At 33.9% G+C, this 15,684-nt stretch overlaps 1 protein-coding gene across 12 annotated transcripts in view; it reads left to right on the top strand.

Moving 5' to 3' along the window:
- SYCP1 (synaptonemal complex protein 1) overlaps positions 1 to 15,684 on the top strand; it is a 152,039-nt gene that overhangs the window by 75,961 nt on the left and 60,394 nt on the right. For all 12 annotated transcript variants that reach the window (XM_055584635.1, XM_055584637.1, XM_055584636.1 and 9 more), the window contains 7 exons: positions 630 to 734; positions 1,724 to 1,827; positions 3,468 to 3,585; positions 4,406 to 4,476; positions 8,897 to 8,978; positions 11,433 to 11,495; positions 15,545 to 15,607. In XM_055584635.1, coding sequence (XP_055440610.1) covers positions 630 to 734; positions 1,724 to 1,827; positions 3,468 to 3,585; positions 4,406 to 4,476; positions 8,897 to 8,978; positions 11,433 to 11,495; positions 15,545 to 15,607 — 606 coding nt within the window. The remainder of the gene's footprint in view (positions 1 to 629; positions 735 to 1,723; positions 1,828 to 3,467; positions 3,586 to 4,405; positions 4,477 to 8,896; positions 8,979 to 11,432; positions 11,496 to 15,544; positions 15,608 to 15,684) is intronic.

The raw sequence follows: 15,684 nt of genomic DNA, 5'->3' as shown, positions 1-15,684 counted from the left end.
TCACTATGCTCCAGCTCCCAGCCACCATACATTCCAGTGGACTTGCATTCCTGTCTGGGCTATGTAAGGCTGTGGCATGGATTGTCTGTGTGGTTCTTACTCCATTCAGACTTTCACAGATCAGCCGCTTCACTCTCCAACAGCCTCAATTGCCCCTGTGTGAGGTCCTCACCCCTGCTTCAGCTCCCCTACTCCGTGGGTGCAGGTCCGGTCCTGTTCACTCTCCTCCTCTTTTTCCCTTTTCTTCCTTTATCCTGTTGATTTTTGCATGGTTCCAGTGGTCAGGGACTCCTGCCAGTTTCAGCTGGTGCTCTGCAAGGTCTTCTGCATCTGAAGAGGTATTCCTGATATATCTTTGAAGAGAGATGCATTCTACATTTGACTACTCCTTTGCCACTTGTCTTTCTGTCTGTATGAGTCTTTTTAAATAAAAACTTACAGGGCTCTGTCCATTAAATCCTGTCATCATATTTAGTTTTGGAATTTACTTAATGACTTGTTTTCTCTTTTTAAAAAAATTTAACCAAAGAGAAAGTCATAATTCTCTTCACAACTATATTTGAGAAGTTTGATTATTTTGAATGTGTATATGCTTTGGTTATCATGATTTGTTCATGTTCTTAAAATAGGCAGAAAAACAAAAGCTTTTAGATGAGAAGAAACAATTTGAGAAGATTGCTGAAGAATTAAAAGAAGCAGAACAAGAACTAACTGGGCTTCTCCAAACCAGAGAGGTTCGTTTAAAAAGGATACATTTTTTTCTTTCAAGTGTTTTGCTAGTAGGGTACAGATTTACATTGTAGATTATATGGCTTTTAGAGTTGCACAAGATTGCTTCACAAAATTCCTCTTGAACATGTGTTTCTGCTGTATTTAATTCCTCTTGAACATGTGTTTCTGCTGTAATTGATTTAAAACAGAAAACCTCCATATTATAATGAGGCAGAGAAATGTCAACATTTAAGATACCAATAATATAAGCATGGTTTATAATAATACATTTCTTGATGTCTTGTAAGTATTTATTAATTGATACTTTTAATTTTAGCTTTTATTAAGTTCTTAGTTTATAGTTCTCATGTTATAGTTTTAGAATGTCTTTTATTTTTAAAAAGTGTTTTCAGTTTATTATAGTATTAACATTGTAATTGTCTTTCTAACAGAGCAGCTTACTTTTCTGATATTGCTTGATTTCATTAACTAATATATTTTTTCTTAATAATGATATTTCAGTTGAAATTTATTACTTGGTAGTATAAGACAGACAACAGTATTTTATAATATTCCCTAGTGGCTCAGATGCTAAAAGCATCTGCCTACAATGAGGGAGACCTGGGTTCGATCCCTGGGTTGGGAAGATCCACTGGAGAAGGAAATGGCAACCCGCTCCAGTATTCTTGCCTGGAAAACCTCATGGACGGAGGAGCCTGGCAGGCTACAGTCCATGGTGTCGCAAAGAGCTGGACATGACTGAGCCACTTCACTTCACTTCAAGTCTAATTTTACTGGTTGAGCTTCAGAATATGAAAATGAAATTTACTTTTAGTATTGCATTTGTCATTGCTCACTGTATTGAAATTATAATGACTATGGCATTAAATCAATTTAAAAATTTTGACATATTTTTTACCAAGTATATAACTTGCTTACATAGAGTGACCATACTTCTTAAGTGAGCAAATTGTAAAGGCATTTGCTGTGATAATATGTGTTTATTTTCCAGAAAAAAGTACATGATTTGGAAATACAGTTAACTGCCATTGCAACAAGTGAACAGCATTATTCAAATCAGGTTAAAGAGCTGAAAACTGAGCTTGAAAATGAGAAGTATGTTTTCTATCTATAAAGTAGTTTGTGTGTTCAATTCCTAAACTTTCTGTAGTATTATAAAATATTAACTACTCTTCACTGTAGTTAATACTAAATTAGTAAATTATGTATAATGCTTTTTTGAATAGGCTTAAAGTTTTTATTTCTGATTAAAGATCAAAATAATTTATCAATTTCATTGTTAAAGAAACTACGTATTATTGACATAAGAGTATATCACGAACTTGAGAACTATATTAGAAGAGTGATATATTTTTTTTGGAGATTATTTAGTTTCTTATAAAAATAATCATTTGTAGTTCTAGCTATAGTTTTTTTGGTTGTTTTACTAAATTGCTTTGTAGGTTTGAATTGATGAAATGACAGAAATACAAATTCATCTCTTATATTGTCCAAGCATAATATTTAGTTGCTTAACTTACTTAGTAAATTTAATTTCTAGAGAAAATAGGAGGAAATAATTGTTGTGTTGTCACTCAGGGAGAACTAAATTCAAGGAGGCAGTCTAGTGGAGAGCATAATTTTTGTGTTCTGGTTGCTTTTCAACTCTAGATAAAAATAAGAAATAAACAATTTACTCAGCATCTTGTCACTTCTCTTTCAGCTCCCATTCCCAGCTTCTGGTACTTTTCAACAATACTTTTGTAGGGGCTCTGGGTAAAATTCATCTATTAACCAAAGTCCTTTTTAATGAATTAACTGATTAATATAAATTTGTGTTATCCTTGGTATATTTGTTCTTTCAACTTTTCATTTTTTAATTAAAACACTTTGATGAGTTTCCAGCATCAGTAAGTAGGAGATATAGGTGCTTCTGAAATCATTCCATGAGCCACACATTTCCCTTCCCTCATTTAAAATTGATCCTGGCTGCAACTAGTAACAGTAGTAATCTGTCTTCTGATGTAGAATATTTGAGACCTTGTAAGAGCAGTTTAAGTGCTGTGCATATGCATATATTTTATTTATTTTAATGAAAATATTAATATTCATTTAATGGATTTTGTAATATTTAATTAAAGCATTAATGTCTCATGTAATACTTAAATCATCAGAAGTTTGAAATAGTTTTTAAGAGACAGCCTGTTAGAAAGAAAATATGTAAAAAATAATATGCTTTTCAAAATTTATGGAAAGGTGAAGGGGGAAGCATTATGGGAAGTATGCTAGGAAATATATGACATCTCAAAAAACTTATTATAGAAAAATTTCAAATATATACAATGTTAAAAGAGGGAATAATGTAATGAACCAGCATATACTTACTGTGCATACATGCATGTGTGCCTGCTAAGTCACCTCAGTTGTGTCTGACTCTGTGACTGTTATGGACTGTAGCCTGCCAGGCTCCTCTGTCCATGGGATTCTCCAGGCAAGAATACTGGAGTGGGGTGCCATGCCCTCCTTTAAGTGATCTTGATCAAACCCCTGTTGGGCGGGTTCTTTACCACTAGCACCACTTAGGAAGCCCATATACCTATCTGGCCTCAAAAATTCTTTACTAAAAGCCAATCTTGTTTCATTTGTAGCCCCAGCCTTTCCTTTCTTACCCCTAAGATTATTTTGGATAAAATTCTATATTATATAATTTTATGTGTAAATATTTTGGTATGATATGTTGTTTTAAAAAAAAATAGGCTGAAGAATACTGAACTAACTGCAAGCTGCAACAGGCTTTCACTGGAAAACAAAGAACTAGCACAAGAAACAAGTGATATGGCCCTGGAACTCAAGAAACAACAAGAAGACATTAATGTGAGTTGAAAAAGAAAGTATCATTGACAGTTTTCTTACTGTAAAATTAGGGGCTTAGAATAGACTATCACTGAAGATTCTTTCAGCTTTAAAAGTCTGATTATCTTAGATTATCTGATTATCTTTTTCTTCTAAATACTTTGTTTTAGAAGAAAAATACGCATATTGATCCTCAGTGGTAATAAAAGGCAACAGAAGATGGAGGCTCCCTATTGATAAAGTTATTCTAATTTGAAGCATCAAGATTTTTACAAAGTATTTTAATAAAGTATTCAAGTATTTGTTAGCAAATAATATAAGACACTGTGGAACATATAGTGATAAATAAAATATCATCCTCCCTCTTTAGGAGTTTATGACTCAATGAAAAAGTGCTTAAAATATCATATGTATTATTTTGGAGACCAAGTGCTATCAGAATTCACAGGCTCACCTCGGCCTTGGGGAAAGAGAAGCCTTCAGAAGAATATAGCATTAAGTTTTGCCTTAAAAAAATCAGTAATTATGAGCTCAGTAGGTGCAATGAGTGGAAAAGCATTCCTTAAAGCGATAACAATATGTACAGAGGACACAGTCTCAAAGTATCAGTGGGAAACAGCAAGTAAGACTTATTTTTTTAGCTAGTATTAATATATAGATATTAGGGAATAGAGTAAGACTGGAAAAGTTGTGTGGCATTATACAAGTTAAATAACCCATTCTCTTGTTTTATTTATAACTAAATGAATTTTAAGATAGATAAAGATCTTAAATGTTAGTTTCAATTTTATTTCTGTTGAAGCAAACTAATTAATATAAACAAAACTGATTATTTCTTTAGAATAGCAAAAGGCAAGAAGAAAGGATGTTGAAACAAATAGAACATCTGGGAGAGACAGAAACACAATTAAGGCAAGACTAATGCATTGGCCTTTTTGACTAGCCAAAAATAGTATTTCTTTTCTATTAACTTGTTGTAGTTAATTTAGATTAATTTTATGTTTACTATAGAATAAAGTAAAAAATTAGACTTAAATTACTATTTTGGAATCCTGCTTAAAAATAAAATTGTAATAATGCCTATTTTATACTTAGTTTGAAATAATGATATTAGATACAGAAATTAATTTTAAAATATCATAAATTTCCTAATAATTAATATTAATTTCAGAAAGTACACTAATCATATGTCAGAACACTTAGAAGAGATATTTTAAAACTCTAATATTATTTTAAGTATTTTCTGTTTTTCTTGGTGTTATCACAATCATCTACTTTAATACCTGTATGCCAGTCAGTCAAGAGGATATAGCATTCTTTTAATTTGGATATTTACATTTTCCAGTTTTTCACTTTCATAAATAATACTGTAGTAAATGTTTTGGCACATACAGATTTTTTCTTAAAGTATAAATTTCAAGTGTGAATTTATTGAGTAATTTATTTCAATTACTTTTGATAGACAAATGATTTCTGGTAGGTTCTATCACTTGTAAAGTATGCAGTACAACCAATGTTTTATGAAAATGCTGGTTATAAAAACTTTTAATTACTTTTGGTTATTATCATTTATTTATTTGATGATATAATAGAAATAACTTACAGTTCTTAGGATTTATAATTTTCATTGTTTTGGGTAAACTCTGGAATTTTTTATGTGTGCTTGCTAGAGTTTCTTCTTTCTAAATTGCCTATATCTGTTGCCTATAATTGGAGAAGGCAATGGCACCCCACTCCAGTACTCTTGCCTGGCAAATCCCATGGACGGAGGAGCCTGGTGGGCTGCAGTCCATGGGGTTGCTAAGAGTCGGACACGACTGAGCGACTTCACTTTCACTTTTCACTTTCATGCATTGGAGAAGGAAATGGCAACCCACTCCAGTGTTCTTGCCTGGAGAATCCCAGGGCCTGGGGAGCCTGGTGGGCTGCCGTCTCTGGGGTCACACAGAGTCTGGGGTCGACTGAAGCGACTTGGCAGCATTGCTTATAATATTTTGAGATCTTGACTGTTTTCTTACTGATTTAGTCAAGCTTTTAAAAACATATTAATCCTTTATCTTGTTTTATTTACAGCACATATTTTCCCTAACCTGTTGTTTTCCTTTTACTGTGGGTAATTATTTTGTCATACAGAATTTAAAAAAAATTGTTTTTATTAAATCTAAATTGCTTTCTTTTTGAAATTTTTTCCCATTGCTTTTGTAAATTTATAAATAATTTATAAATATTATATGTAAATAATTTATGAATTTATATAGAAATATATATTATATATACATAATTTATAAATTTATAAATGAACTTAGAAGTTTATTTTTTCCTGTCTGCAATCAAATATTAATATTTTCTTTAGTTATTTAAAAAATTGATATATTGATATTTAGTTTACCTTTCTCTTTTTCAAATAATAAATTAATAAAATCATTTCAAATAATAAAATCATTTCAAGTATCAATTTACTTCTGACACTACTGTAGATCTGTGACCTGGTTTTTGATATGCAGTTTATCATGTTTATTATTTTCTAAATAACCTGTTTTTTTTACTTTCATTAGCAAATTTAATGATGTGATAATCTTTCCCAAATTTACAAATGTACAACATATTTATAGTATTACCTTCAGAGAGGTTCAGTGCAAAGATATACATATAGTACAAGGTGATAATTATTTGTAAAAATATGAGATGAGTAAACAAGGCATACAAGGCAATGTTTCTACAAACAGTACCAACTACAGGAGTACAGGGGAAAAATATATTCTTTTAATAAAGTACTGAATGTTAATTTTTTTCATCTGTTTGTAAAAAAAAAAAAAATGTGCAAAAGTCTGTTTCTAATTATTCCCTAAATAGCCAGCACAGCTATGCCTCTGAGTCTTCTGTAACAAAAGAAGACTTAAATTAAAATAATGCTATATCCTCTTGACTGACTGGCATACAGGTATTAAAGTAGATGATTGTGATAACACCAAGAAAAACAGAAAAACAAAATCCTAAACAATCCTAAACAATTCGCGGTGTCTTTGATATCTTCTGTAGCCTGTAGTTGCACTGTAGCCTGGAGTTGAGCCTTTTTTCCAAGAAACCTTAGCAGCATTGACCTTTGGTTCATTCTCCATCTTGGAATAGAATGGATTTTCAAAGTTGACACTTTGTTTTGGTTTTTGTTTGAAGATATTTCATTTTGTTGGCTGCGTTTGATCAGGACTTGAGGGAGTTGGCTTTGTGTCTGAACCCTGTTCAGCAGGGTTAATGGGACTTCCATAGTTTTTGTTATACACTGTTCCAGATTCAGTTAACCGGGGCTGTTGTTGGCTGAGCTGCCGTGATAGTAGTGTCCTTGGAGGCATACATCAGGTTCCCAAATATTATGGGTGGCTTCCTGAAGTCTGTGGCAAAATGTTCCCTCATTCCCAGCAATCTGTCAATAGCAGACTCAGGCCCAAAACCAGTTACTCTAATATCCATATTAACATCATCCCCTGATCTGAAGGTCACCCCATTTCCATTTTCAGAGGATTTGAGACTGCTTAAGCTTGACAGCTTGGGCAGATAAGACAAAAGGGAGCCGGTTTTCTGATAGTGGAAAAATCCTAAAGCGGCTAAAGCAGCAATTCTGATGATCAGGATGATTGTCAACAGCATGGACGCGTTAGTTCCTGGAGGAACACCTTGTGAAAGTCCCATTCCACAATATCCTCCCACGTAGCCACTAGAACACTTGCATTTGGGGAGGTTATTCTCATAAAAATAGCTGCTTCCTCCATTCATACACCTGCATGGAGGGGGCATAGTGACAGCACTTACAATGGACCCTGAAACATCAGCTAAAGGGTCCAAAGCTTCAGCAATCCATTGATCAATAAACAGACACACAGATACAGATCTATAGATGCCTGATAGACAGCTGATAGGAGATCTTATTTTCTAAGACCTTCAAAATTACCTTGCTAAAGATTGTAATACTGCACATACTTCCCCGGTAGGTAGCTCTGGGATAGAGTTTTTATATTTCCAGTTTCCTTTTAATCCATTAGTAATTTAGATGATTTCCAAATATTTGGGGGCTCTTGCTTGTACTTATATTCTGATGTATTAAGTTTTGATTCAGGTTTTATTAAAGAATGTTGTCATTAAAACTTAACTGTTGTAAATTATTTGATATTTCCTTAGACCTAGTATGTCTCCCTCATAGGACTGTTTGGGCATTATGTGAGGAAATATGAATAAAGCACTGAGCACAGTACCTGATACTTAACTGTTACTATTTTCCATATTTGGAAAGTCATCTTTTATTATGTTTCTAAGGATTACTTTTGTCTTATATGCTTACTTTTCTTCTTCAGAAGATTACAGGTTAAATCTGTGATTAAGCCACTAAACATTTTGGGGATGAAAAGTGAAAACATATTTAGAGAAAGGCTACTTTTTATCTAACAGAATTGAAATTATTTGGATAATATCTTTTTGTACATCTACCTACTCTATGGATTTACAGAACTCTAAATAATATATTTAGGAAAAGTAAGAATGTGCCAATTAAAGATTTAAAACTCAAAGAGTAAGCATCCTAGACTCAGTTTTTATGAGGCCAGTTATTTCACATGATTGATTACTATTCCATGCATTCACATTTGACCTAGTAACATATCAGCTATAATAATAAGAGCGTCTACAATTAGAAATAGCTTTAAATATCCTTCTGAGACAAAGTACTGTTGTTTCCATGCACAGCAGATAGCTTTTTAAAAAAAGTTTGAAAGGATTATATATGCATATGGTGTAAAAATCAAAGAAACAAAGGGATATGAGGAAAGAAAACTATCTTTCTTGCCTTTTGTCTTCCTGCTATCCAGTTTTCCTCTCCAGAAGTATCATGGTTTCCTGTGTATGTTTCTGTGAAATACTGTATACATACATAAGCATACAAGTATATGCAAATATCACAGTCATACAGTTCTTCATTAAAATCACCTGTATATATGTCCCTTATTTATTTGTACAGCATTATGACTGGGTCTTAGAATAATGACCAAGAAAACAGGAAAGTGAAATCTTGACTTAAATAAGAAATAAGTTTTTCTATCTTGAAGTTTCTTTTTATGTAAAAATAACTATAAAGATCTAAATAATTTCAAAGTAAATGTATAAATTAATTTAAATTTAGGAGTAGAAGTGTATATACTCATGCATGAAAAATGATCAATCAAAGTGAAGATATAAACCAATAAAAATTTTTAAACTGATCAGTAGTCAATTTTAGAAGTTCCAGAAAGGGAATAAAATGAAAATATAGATTTTATTGCAATGTCACTCTTCTATTTCCTTTAAGGAATGAGCTGGAATCTGTGAGAGAAGAACTAAAACAGAAAGGAGATGAAGTTAAAAGTAAATTGGACAAGAGTGAAGAAAATGTATGTTGTATTTAATAGTAGGTTCTATCACAAAATTTCAAATCATAAAAGCAGTAGCTGGTGTCCAAAAACAAGTGTACTATTGTACAGATAACTGGAGGGCCAAGGACTGTTGTAGGCTGTTGACCTTAAAAATGTGGGCCATGTTGAGTTGTTTTACTTATGTGGTTTTTATCTAGAAGAAATAATGGCATAATTCTAAATTTCTTTAACACTTAGCATTTATAAATGTCGATTTTCATGCTTTAGTAATATAAAATATACTAATAAAGTGATTAATAAGTTTGTGTTGTACATTGGTGGAAATGATTTCAAAGAGTTGAGATAGGAAGGCTTTTAGGGAAGATTATCACAAAAGTAGAATAGTACAAAGTATGTGAAGTGATTATGTTGTATAACATACAGTGGGAGAAAATTGTGCCAAAATAGATTGCAATGATCAAATTAGATTGTGAAGACCCTGACTTTGTTTTTTCCTTCATTCCACAAATATTATTAACTACCTACAATGTGCCAGGCAGTGTTTTGGGTGCTGAAGTTTTGTTTTAGTTTGTTTTGTTGGGCAGTAGTGATCCATTTAAGGTTTTTTATTAGACAAGTAACATTTTTAATTTTTAAGAACAGAGTAGGGAGAGGTGAAAGGCATTGGAATCAGTTAGAAGGCTATAAGAATAGTCTTCAAAGCTTTGAAAAAAATGTTAGTGAGGACTCTTGCCTAGTTTAGCTCACTTATACTTGAGCCATTCATTGCAGTTAGGGGATAGAGTAATCTCTCCAAGCCTGAGTTGCATTCCCACCCTTGGAGACAGATTAGTCCCCATCCAACTTTATGAACTGATTAGGGTTACTGTGGAATTTACACTAAAAAAGAAGACTAAAATATATATAATTCTCTCTCTATATAGAATAAGATATATATATATATAATTCTATATAATTGCTATTGGAGACCATGGAAAGGACAACTGTCTGAACTTGAGTCAGGACAAGCTTCTTGGAAGAAGCAAAATTCATATTAAAACCTCCGATTAATTCAATTAGTGGAAGGCAGTAGTGTAGGCATAAGTAGATCAGGGAGAAGAGTATTTCAAGTTACACATACACACACACACGCACACACAATGTATGAAGTATGAGAGAGCCTTGGAAATATGAGAGGGCCCCTATATTTAAACAACTATACAAGTTTATCTAGGCCAAAAGGTGGAGTTTAAGATAGTGGTGTTGGTGGAGAGAGTATAGAAAGATGAGAGATGGGAAGATAAATGGAAGAATGAGGATGGGGAAAAATGAGGGTAGATCATTTAAGGCCTCACAGATATATTTAGGAGTTTGAGGTTATTGAAGTTTTGACCTGAGAAGTGTCATAATTATATTTACATGTTGGAGGGCTTAAGACTGTTGGAATAGTCTAAGGGTAAGATGAACTATATTTTTAAGGACTTGCAATGACCAGGAACATTCTAGATTCTTTATGTTATTTAAGCTGGAAGTCATTTTTGTCCTCATTTCATGAATTAGGAAACTGGGCCTCCAAAAGGTAAAAGTGCAAAAAAGCTACATGTCTAAGAAGTGGAAGAGTTGCCTCTCTAACATTCTTTAGACAGTACCACTTCCCCCCGCCCCCCAAAAGCTGTTTTTTTCTTTCAGTTTCATATTTATTAGTTAAATTCAGCCCCCCCCAAATTAGTCTCCTAAAGACTTGGTATGTAATTCACTACTTTAAAATTTGTGTCAGAGGCTGCTTCAAAACACTTATCTTGTTGGTGTAGAAAAAAATATGAATTTGATGGTTAATGTAAAACAAAAATCTTCCACTAAGAATTTAAAATTTATTTTACCAATGTAGAAGATATTAATGATGAGTTAATAAAAAAGTGAAATGCAAGACAAATTGATAGCATCTTTAAGCTTTCCGTGGTTGGATTTCAGTTTGCTTATTGAAACAGTTTCCTGGAAATAATTCAGGTTGCAAATATTTCTTGGTGAAATTTGTTATACTCTTCTTTTATCCCAATCCATACTTTATCTGAGCCTTTTTTCCCTCATTTCTAAAATGGTATAATAATACCTATTTTTCTACATCATTGGATTGTTACAAAGTTCAGTTTAATAAATTTGTGAAAAATGTGTTTAAAAGACAGGAAACATCTATATATAATTTTAAAAATTCAGTATAACCTGGGAAAGCTAATAAAAGATTGTAAAGTGATAACGAGGCTAAGATAATAATGAACATTAACATATATGCATGAAAACATTTTTTTTAAATTTTTTAAATATAAGAATTTTATATGTATTTTTAAAAATGTAGCTGAAATAAACTGGCGGAGCTGATAACTATTTTTTTTAGAAATATAAGACTAAGCTTTATAATTCCATGTCTAAAAGATACTCATAGAAGAAAATAGAATTTCTGTTAACATTTTTAATCTGATGTTAATGTTTTTTTAGGCTCGAAGCATTGAATGTGAAGTTATAAAAAAAGATAAACAAATGAAGATACTAGAAAACAAGGTATTATCAGATGTGAAAGATACTTGGGACTAGAGACTCTGTAACAATATATGTATGGCTAGACTCTTTAGGGCCAACCTTTACATTGTCCTGTACAAAGAGATCTCAGTTCTATTTTGAAGGCTTTCAAGAATAGTATAGGATTTTTACTGCAGGTTTGTTCGAAGAGGCTTTGGAATTAGGAGTTTCTGCATAATGCTTCAAAGAGCAAAGCTTTGTTAAATTGCTCGTCCACTATCTCTTTCCTTTCTCCAAATTTCATACCTTCAGCAGCTGCATTTGCTGTGGATATCTTACAGTGACAAGATGCTTTTAAAAAATTGTGCTTAGATATCTCTCCCATTTTTTATAGTCAAAGGAGCTGCAGAAAAATTTCCCCTTTCTTTTTGTGAGATGTTTTTACTCTGGCTAGTGATACCAATTCACTTTCACCACACACTTGTCCTAAACTTGACTTTCTGTGTAGTGAGTTAGCGAATAGTCCTTTGGAGAATGTAGTTCACTTTCTAAAGTTCTGAGCTCTAATAATTAACACTATTTTTTTTTCTAGCTAGAATTCTAGTGAATAAGATTCTTTGATTTTATGTACCTGAATTATTTTACTTAAAAATGAACTGTAATAATTTAAAATTTTAATAATTTCTGGGCATTCCATCAAATATATTAACTAGTCCTAAGTTTAGATATTTTTTAAATTTAAAAAGATTGAATACTTAAGTTACTTTAATTTTCATTAGTTTATTCAGAAGAGAGAGATGGGGCAGTAAAAATAGCAAAATTGATCTGATGTTATTATATATACATATTTTTTGAACTATTGTAACTACAGTTATAAAGGGGGTTTTTATAATGTATCAGATCAGATCAGTCGCTCAGTCGTGTCTGACTCTTTGCAACCCCATGAATCGCAGCACACCAGGCCTCCGTGTCCATCACCAACTCCTGGAGTTCACTGAGACTCAACGTTCATCGAATCAGTGATGCCATCCAGCCATCTCATCTTCTGTCGTCCCCTGTATAGTAATGTCAGTTATGGAGAAAGCAAAGGCACCCCACTCCAGTACTCTTGCCTGGAAAATCCCATGGACTGAGGGGCCTGGTGGGCTGCAGTCCATGGGTTCGCTAAGAGTTGGACACGACTGAGCGACTTCACTTTCACTTTTCACTTACATGCGTTGGAGAAGGAAATGGCAACCCACTCCAGTGTTCTTGCCTGGAGAATCCCAGGGATGGTGGAGCCTGGTGGGCTGCCATCTATGGGGTCACACAGAGTTGGACACGACTGAAGCAACTTAGCAGCAGTAGCAACAGCAATGTCAGTTATAATTTTCTAGGGAAAGCTAAGTAGGAGAAAGATATGATCATCAATATTAACTCTTCGAGGAAATTTTGATGGTCTGAAGAATGGAGAAATATGTAAAATGTGCTTTCTCAGGCAGTATTATAATCTGGTTATACTTAAAACTGATAGTTTAAAAATTTGTTCAGCATTCATTTGGTAAGGCCAAGAAGTGACTGATTTTCTGGTCTCTATTGAGTTTTAAATTTTAATTACATGTTTATTCAGTTCAGTTCAGTCGCTCAGTCGTGTCCAACTCTTTGCGACCCCATAAATCACAGCACGCCAGGCCTCCCTGTCTATCACCAACTCCCGGAGTTTACCCAAACTCATGTCCATTGAGTCGGTGATGCCATCCAGCCATCTCATCCTCTTGTTGTCCCCTTCTCCTCCTGCCCCCAATCCCTCCCAGCGTCAGGGTATTTTCCAATGAGTCAACTCTTCAGATGAGGTGGCCAAAGTACTAGAGTTTCAGCTTCAGCATCAGTCCTTTCAATGAACACCCAGGACTGATCTCCTTTAGGATGGACTGGTTGGATCTTCTTACAGTCCAAGGGACTCGCAAGAGTCTTCTCCAACACCACAGTTCAAAAGCATCAATTCTTCAGTGCTCAGCTTTCTTCACAGTCCAACTCTCACATCCATACATGACCACTGGAAAAACCATAGGTTTGACTAGACAGACCTTTGTTGGCAAAGTAATGTCTCTGCTTTTTAATATGCTATCTAGGTTGATCATAACTTTCCTTCCAAGGAGTAAGCGTCTTTTAATTTCATGGCTGAAGTCACTATCTGCAGTGATTTGGGAGCACAAAAAAATACAGTCTGACACTGTTTCCACTGTTTCCCCATCTATTTCCCATGAATTGATGGGACTGGATGCCATGATCTTCGGTTTCTGAATGTTGAGCTTTAAGCCAACTTTTTCACTCTCCTCCTTCACTTTCATCAAAAGGCTTTTTAGTTCCTCTTCACTTTCTGCCATAAGGGTGGTGTCATCTGCATATCTGAGGTTATTGATATTTCTCCCGGCAATCTTGATTCCAGCTTGTGTTTCTTCCAGCCCAGTGTTTCTCATGATGTACTCTGCATATAAGTTAAATAAGCAGGGTGACAACATACAGCCTTGATGTACTCCTTTTCCTATTTGGAACCAGTCTGTTGTTCCATGTCCAGTTCTAACTGTTGCTTCCTGAGCTGCATACTGAAGTTTTAATTAGTTCTTCTAAAAATCTGATCAATTTTCCTTTATGGTCTGTTTCTTTTTCATAGTTTCAGGTCTTTAAAAACAATATTTAAAATATTTTATTTTGATATTCTTTGTTTAATTATTTCAATATCTGAAGCCTTTTCAGTTCTGATTTTGCTCTTTGTTCTTTTTTTTTTAATTTTGTTTTATTTTTAAACTTTACATAATTGTATTAGTTTTGCCAAATATCAAAATGAATCCACCACAGGTATACATGTGTTCCCCATCCTGAACCCTCCTCCCTCCTCCCTCCCCATACCATCCCTCTGGGTCGTCCCAGTGCACCAGCCCCAAGCATCCAGTATCGTGCATCGAACCTGGACTGGCAACTCATTTCATACATGATATTTTACATGTTTCAATGCCATTCTCCCAAATCTTCCCACCCTCTCCCTCTCCCAGAGAGTCCATAAGACTGTTCTATACATCAGTGTCTCTTTTGCTGTCGTACACAGGGTTATTGTTACCATCTTTCTAAATTCCATATATATGCGTTAGTATACTGTCTTGGTCTTTGTTCTTTCTACTGATTTTTACTCTTGGAGCCTTATTTCTTTACATTTTTTCATTTCTTGGAACTATCTGTGGTAATTTTCTGAGGCTTGTGTTGAAATTGTTATCCTCCCAAAAAGATTATCTTGAGGGCACTACTAACAGGAGCCCATTTTAAAGTAAATTCTCCATTTGAAGTTTTTTAAGATTATTGAGATAACATGAATTCAGTTGTAACTAACCCCTGCCCCCCCCAAATATAAGGCCACTTCATGGCTACTGCAGATTTTCATGACAGTTTTTATACCATTCACTCAGTGCCAGGGTCAAGACAAGTTTCCTTACTGTATTCTTCTATGTGGCAGATTTATTTCTTATTTATACTTTCACTGATTAGGTAGTCTTTTGAGTTTGGGACTTTATGCAGGCTTGTCTTACTGGATTCTGTACCTTTAGTGAGCTCTCAGTTTTATCTCTTATCTCCTTTACCCTAGGTAGGTTTGACATTAATAGAATTATTTAATGACACGACTATTTAGTTTTGACTCTGCTAGGTCTTTGTTGCTGCATGTGGGCTTTCTTTAGTTGCAGTGAATGGGGGCTACTCTTTGTTGCAGTGCATGGGCTTCTTGTTGCAGTGGGTTTTCTTGTAGAGCATACGTTCTAGGCTCATGGGCTTCAGTACTTGCAGCATGTTAGCTCAGTAGTTGTGCATGGGCTCTAGAGTGTGGGCTCAGTAGTTATGGCGCATGGGCTTGGTGTTCCACAGCATGTGGCATCTTCCCAGACCAAAGATTGAACCCATGTTCCCTGTATTGGCAGGTGGATTCTTAACCAAGACACCATCAGGGAAGTCCTAATGACATAGTTTTTGAAGTAATCTCTATGTTAATATTTTTGTTAGTTTGAAAGTATTTATTTTGACTGGAATATTGAATAAAATAATTTTAATTTCTCTTCATTTTTTAGTGTAACAATTTGAGGAAACAGGTTGAAAATAAAAGCAAGTTTATTGAAGAACTCCAGCAGGAGGTATGTACTGATTCTCAAAATCAAATTACTTTTTAAAAAAAACCCTTTATATTCACTGCAGTTTTAGAGAATAATGC

This window comes from Bubalus kerabau, chromosome 6 (genome assembly GCF_029407905.1).
Source record: "Bubalus kerabau isolate K-KA32 ecotype Philippines breed swamp buffalo chromosome 6, PCC_UOA_SB_1v2, whole genome shotgun sequence".
Lineage (NCBI taxonomy): Eukaryota > Metazoa > Chordata > Mammalia > Artiodactyla > Bovidae > Bubalus > Bubalus kerabau.
This window is presented reverse-complemented; position numbering and strand designations above follow the sequence as displayed.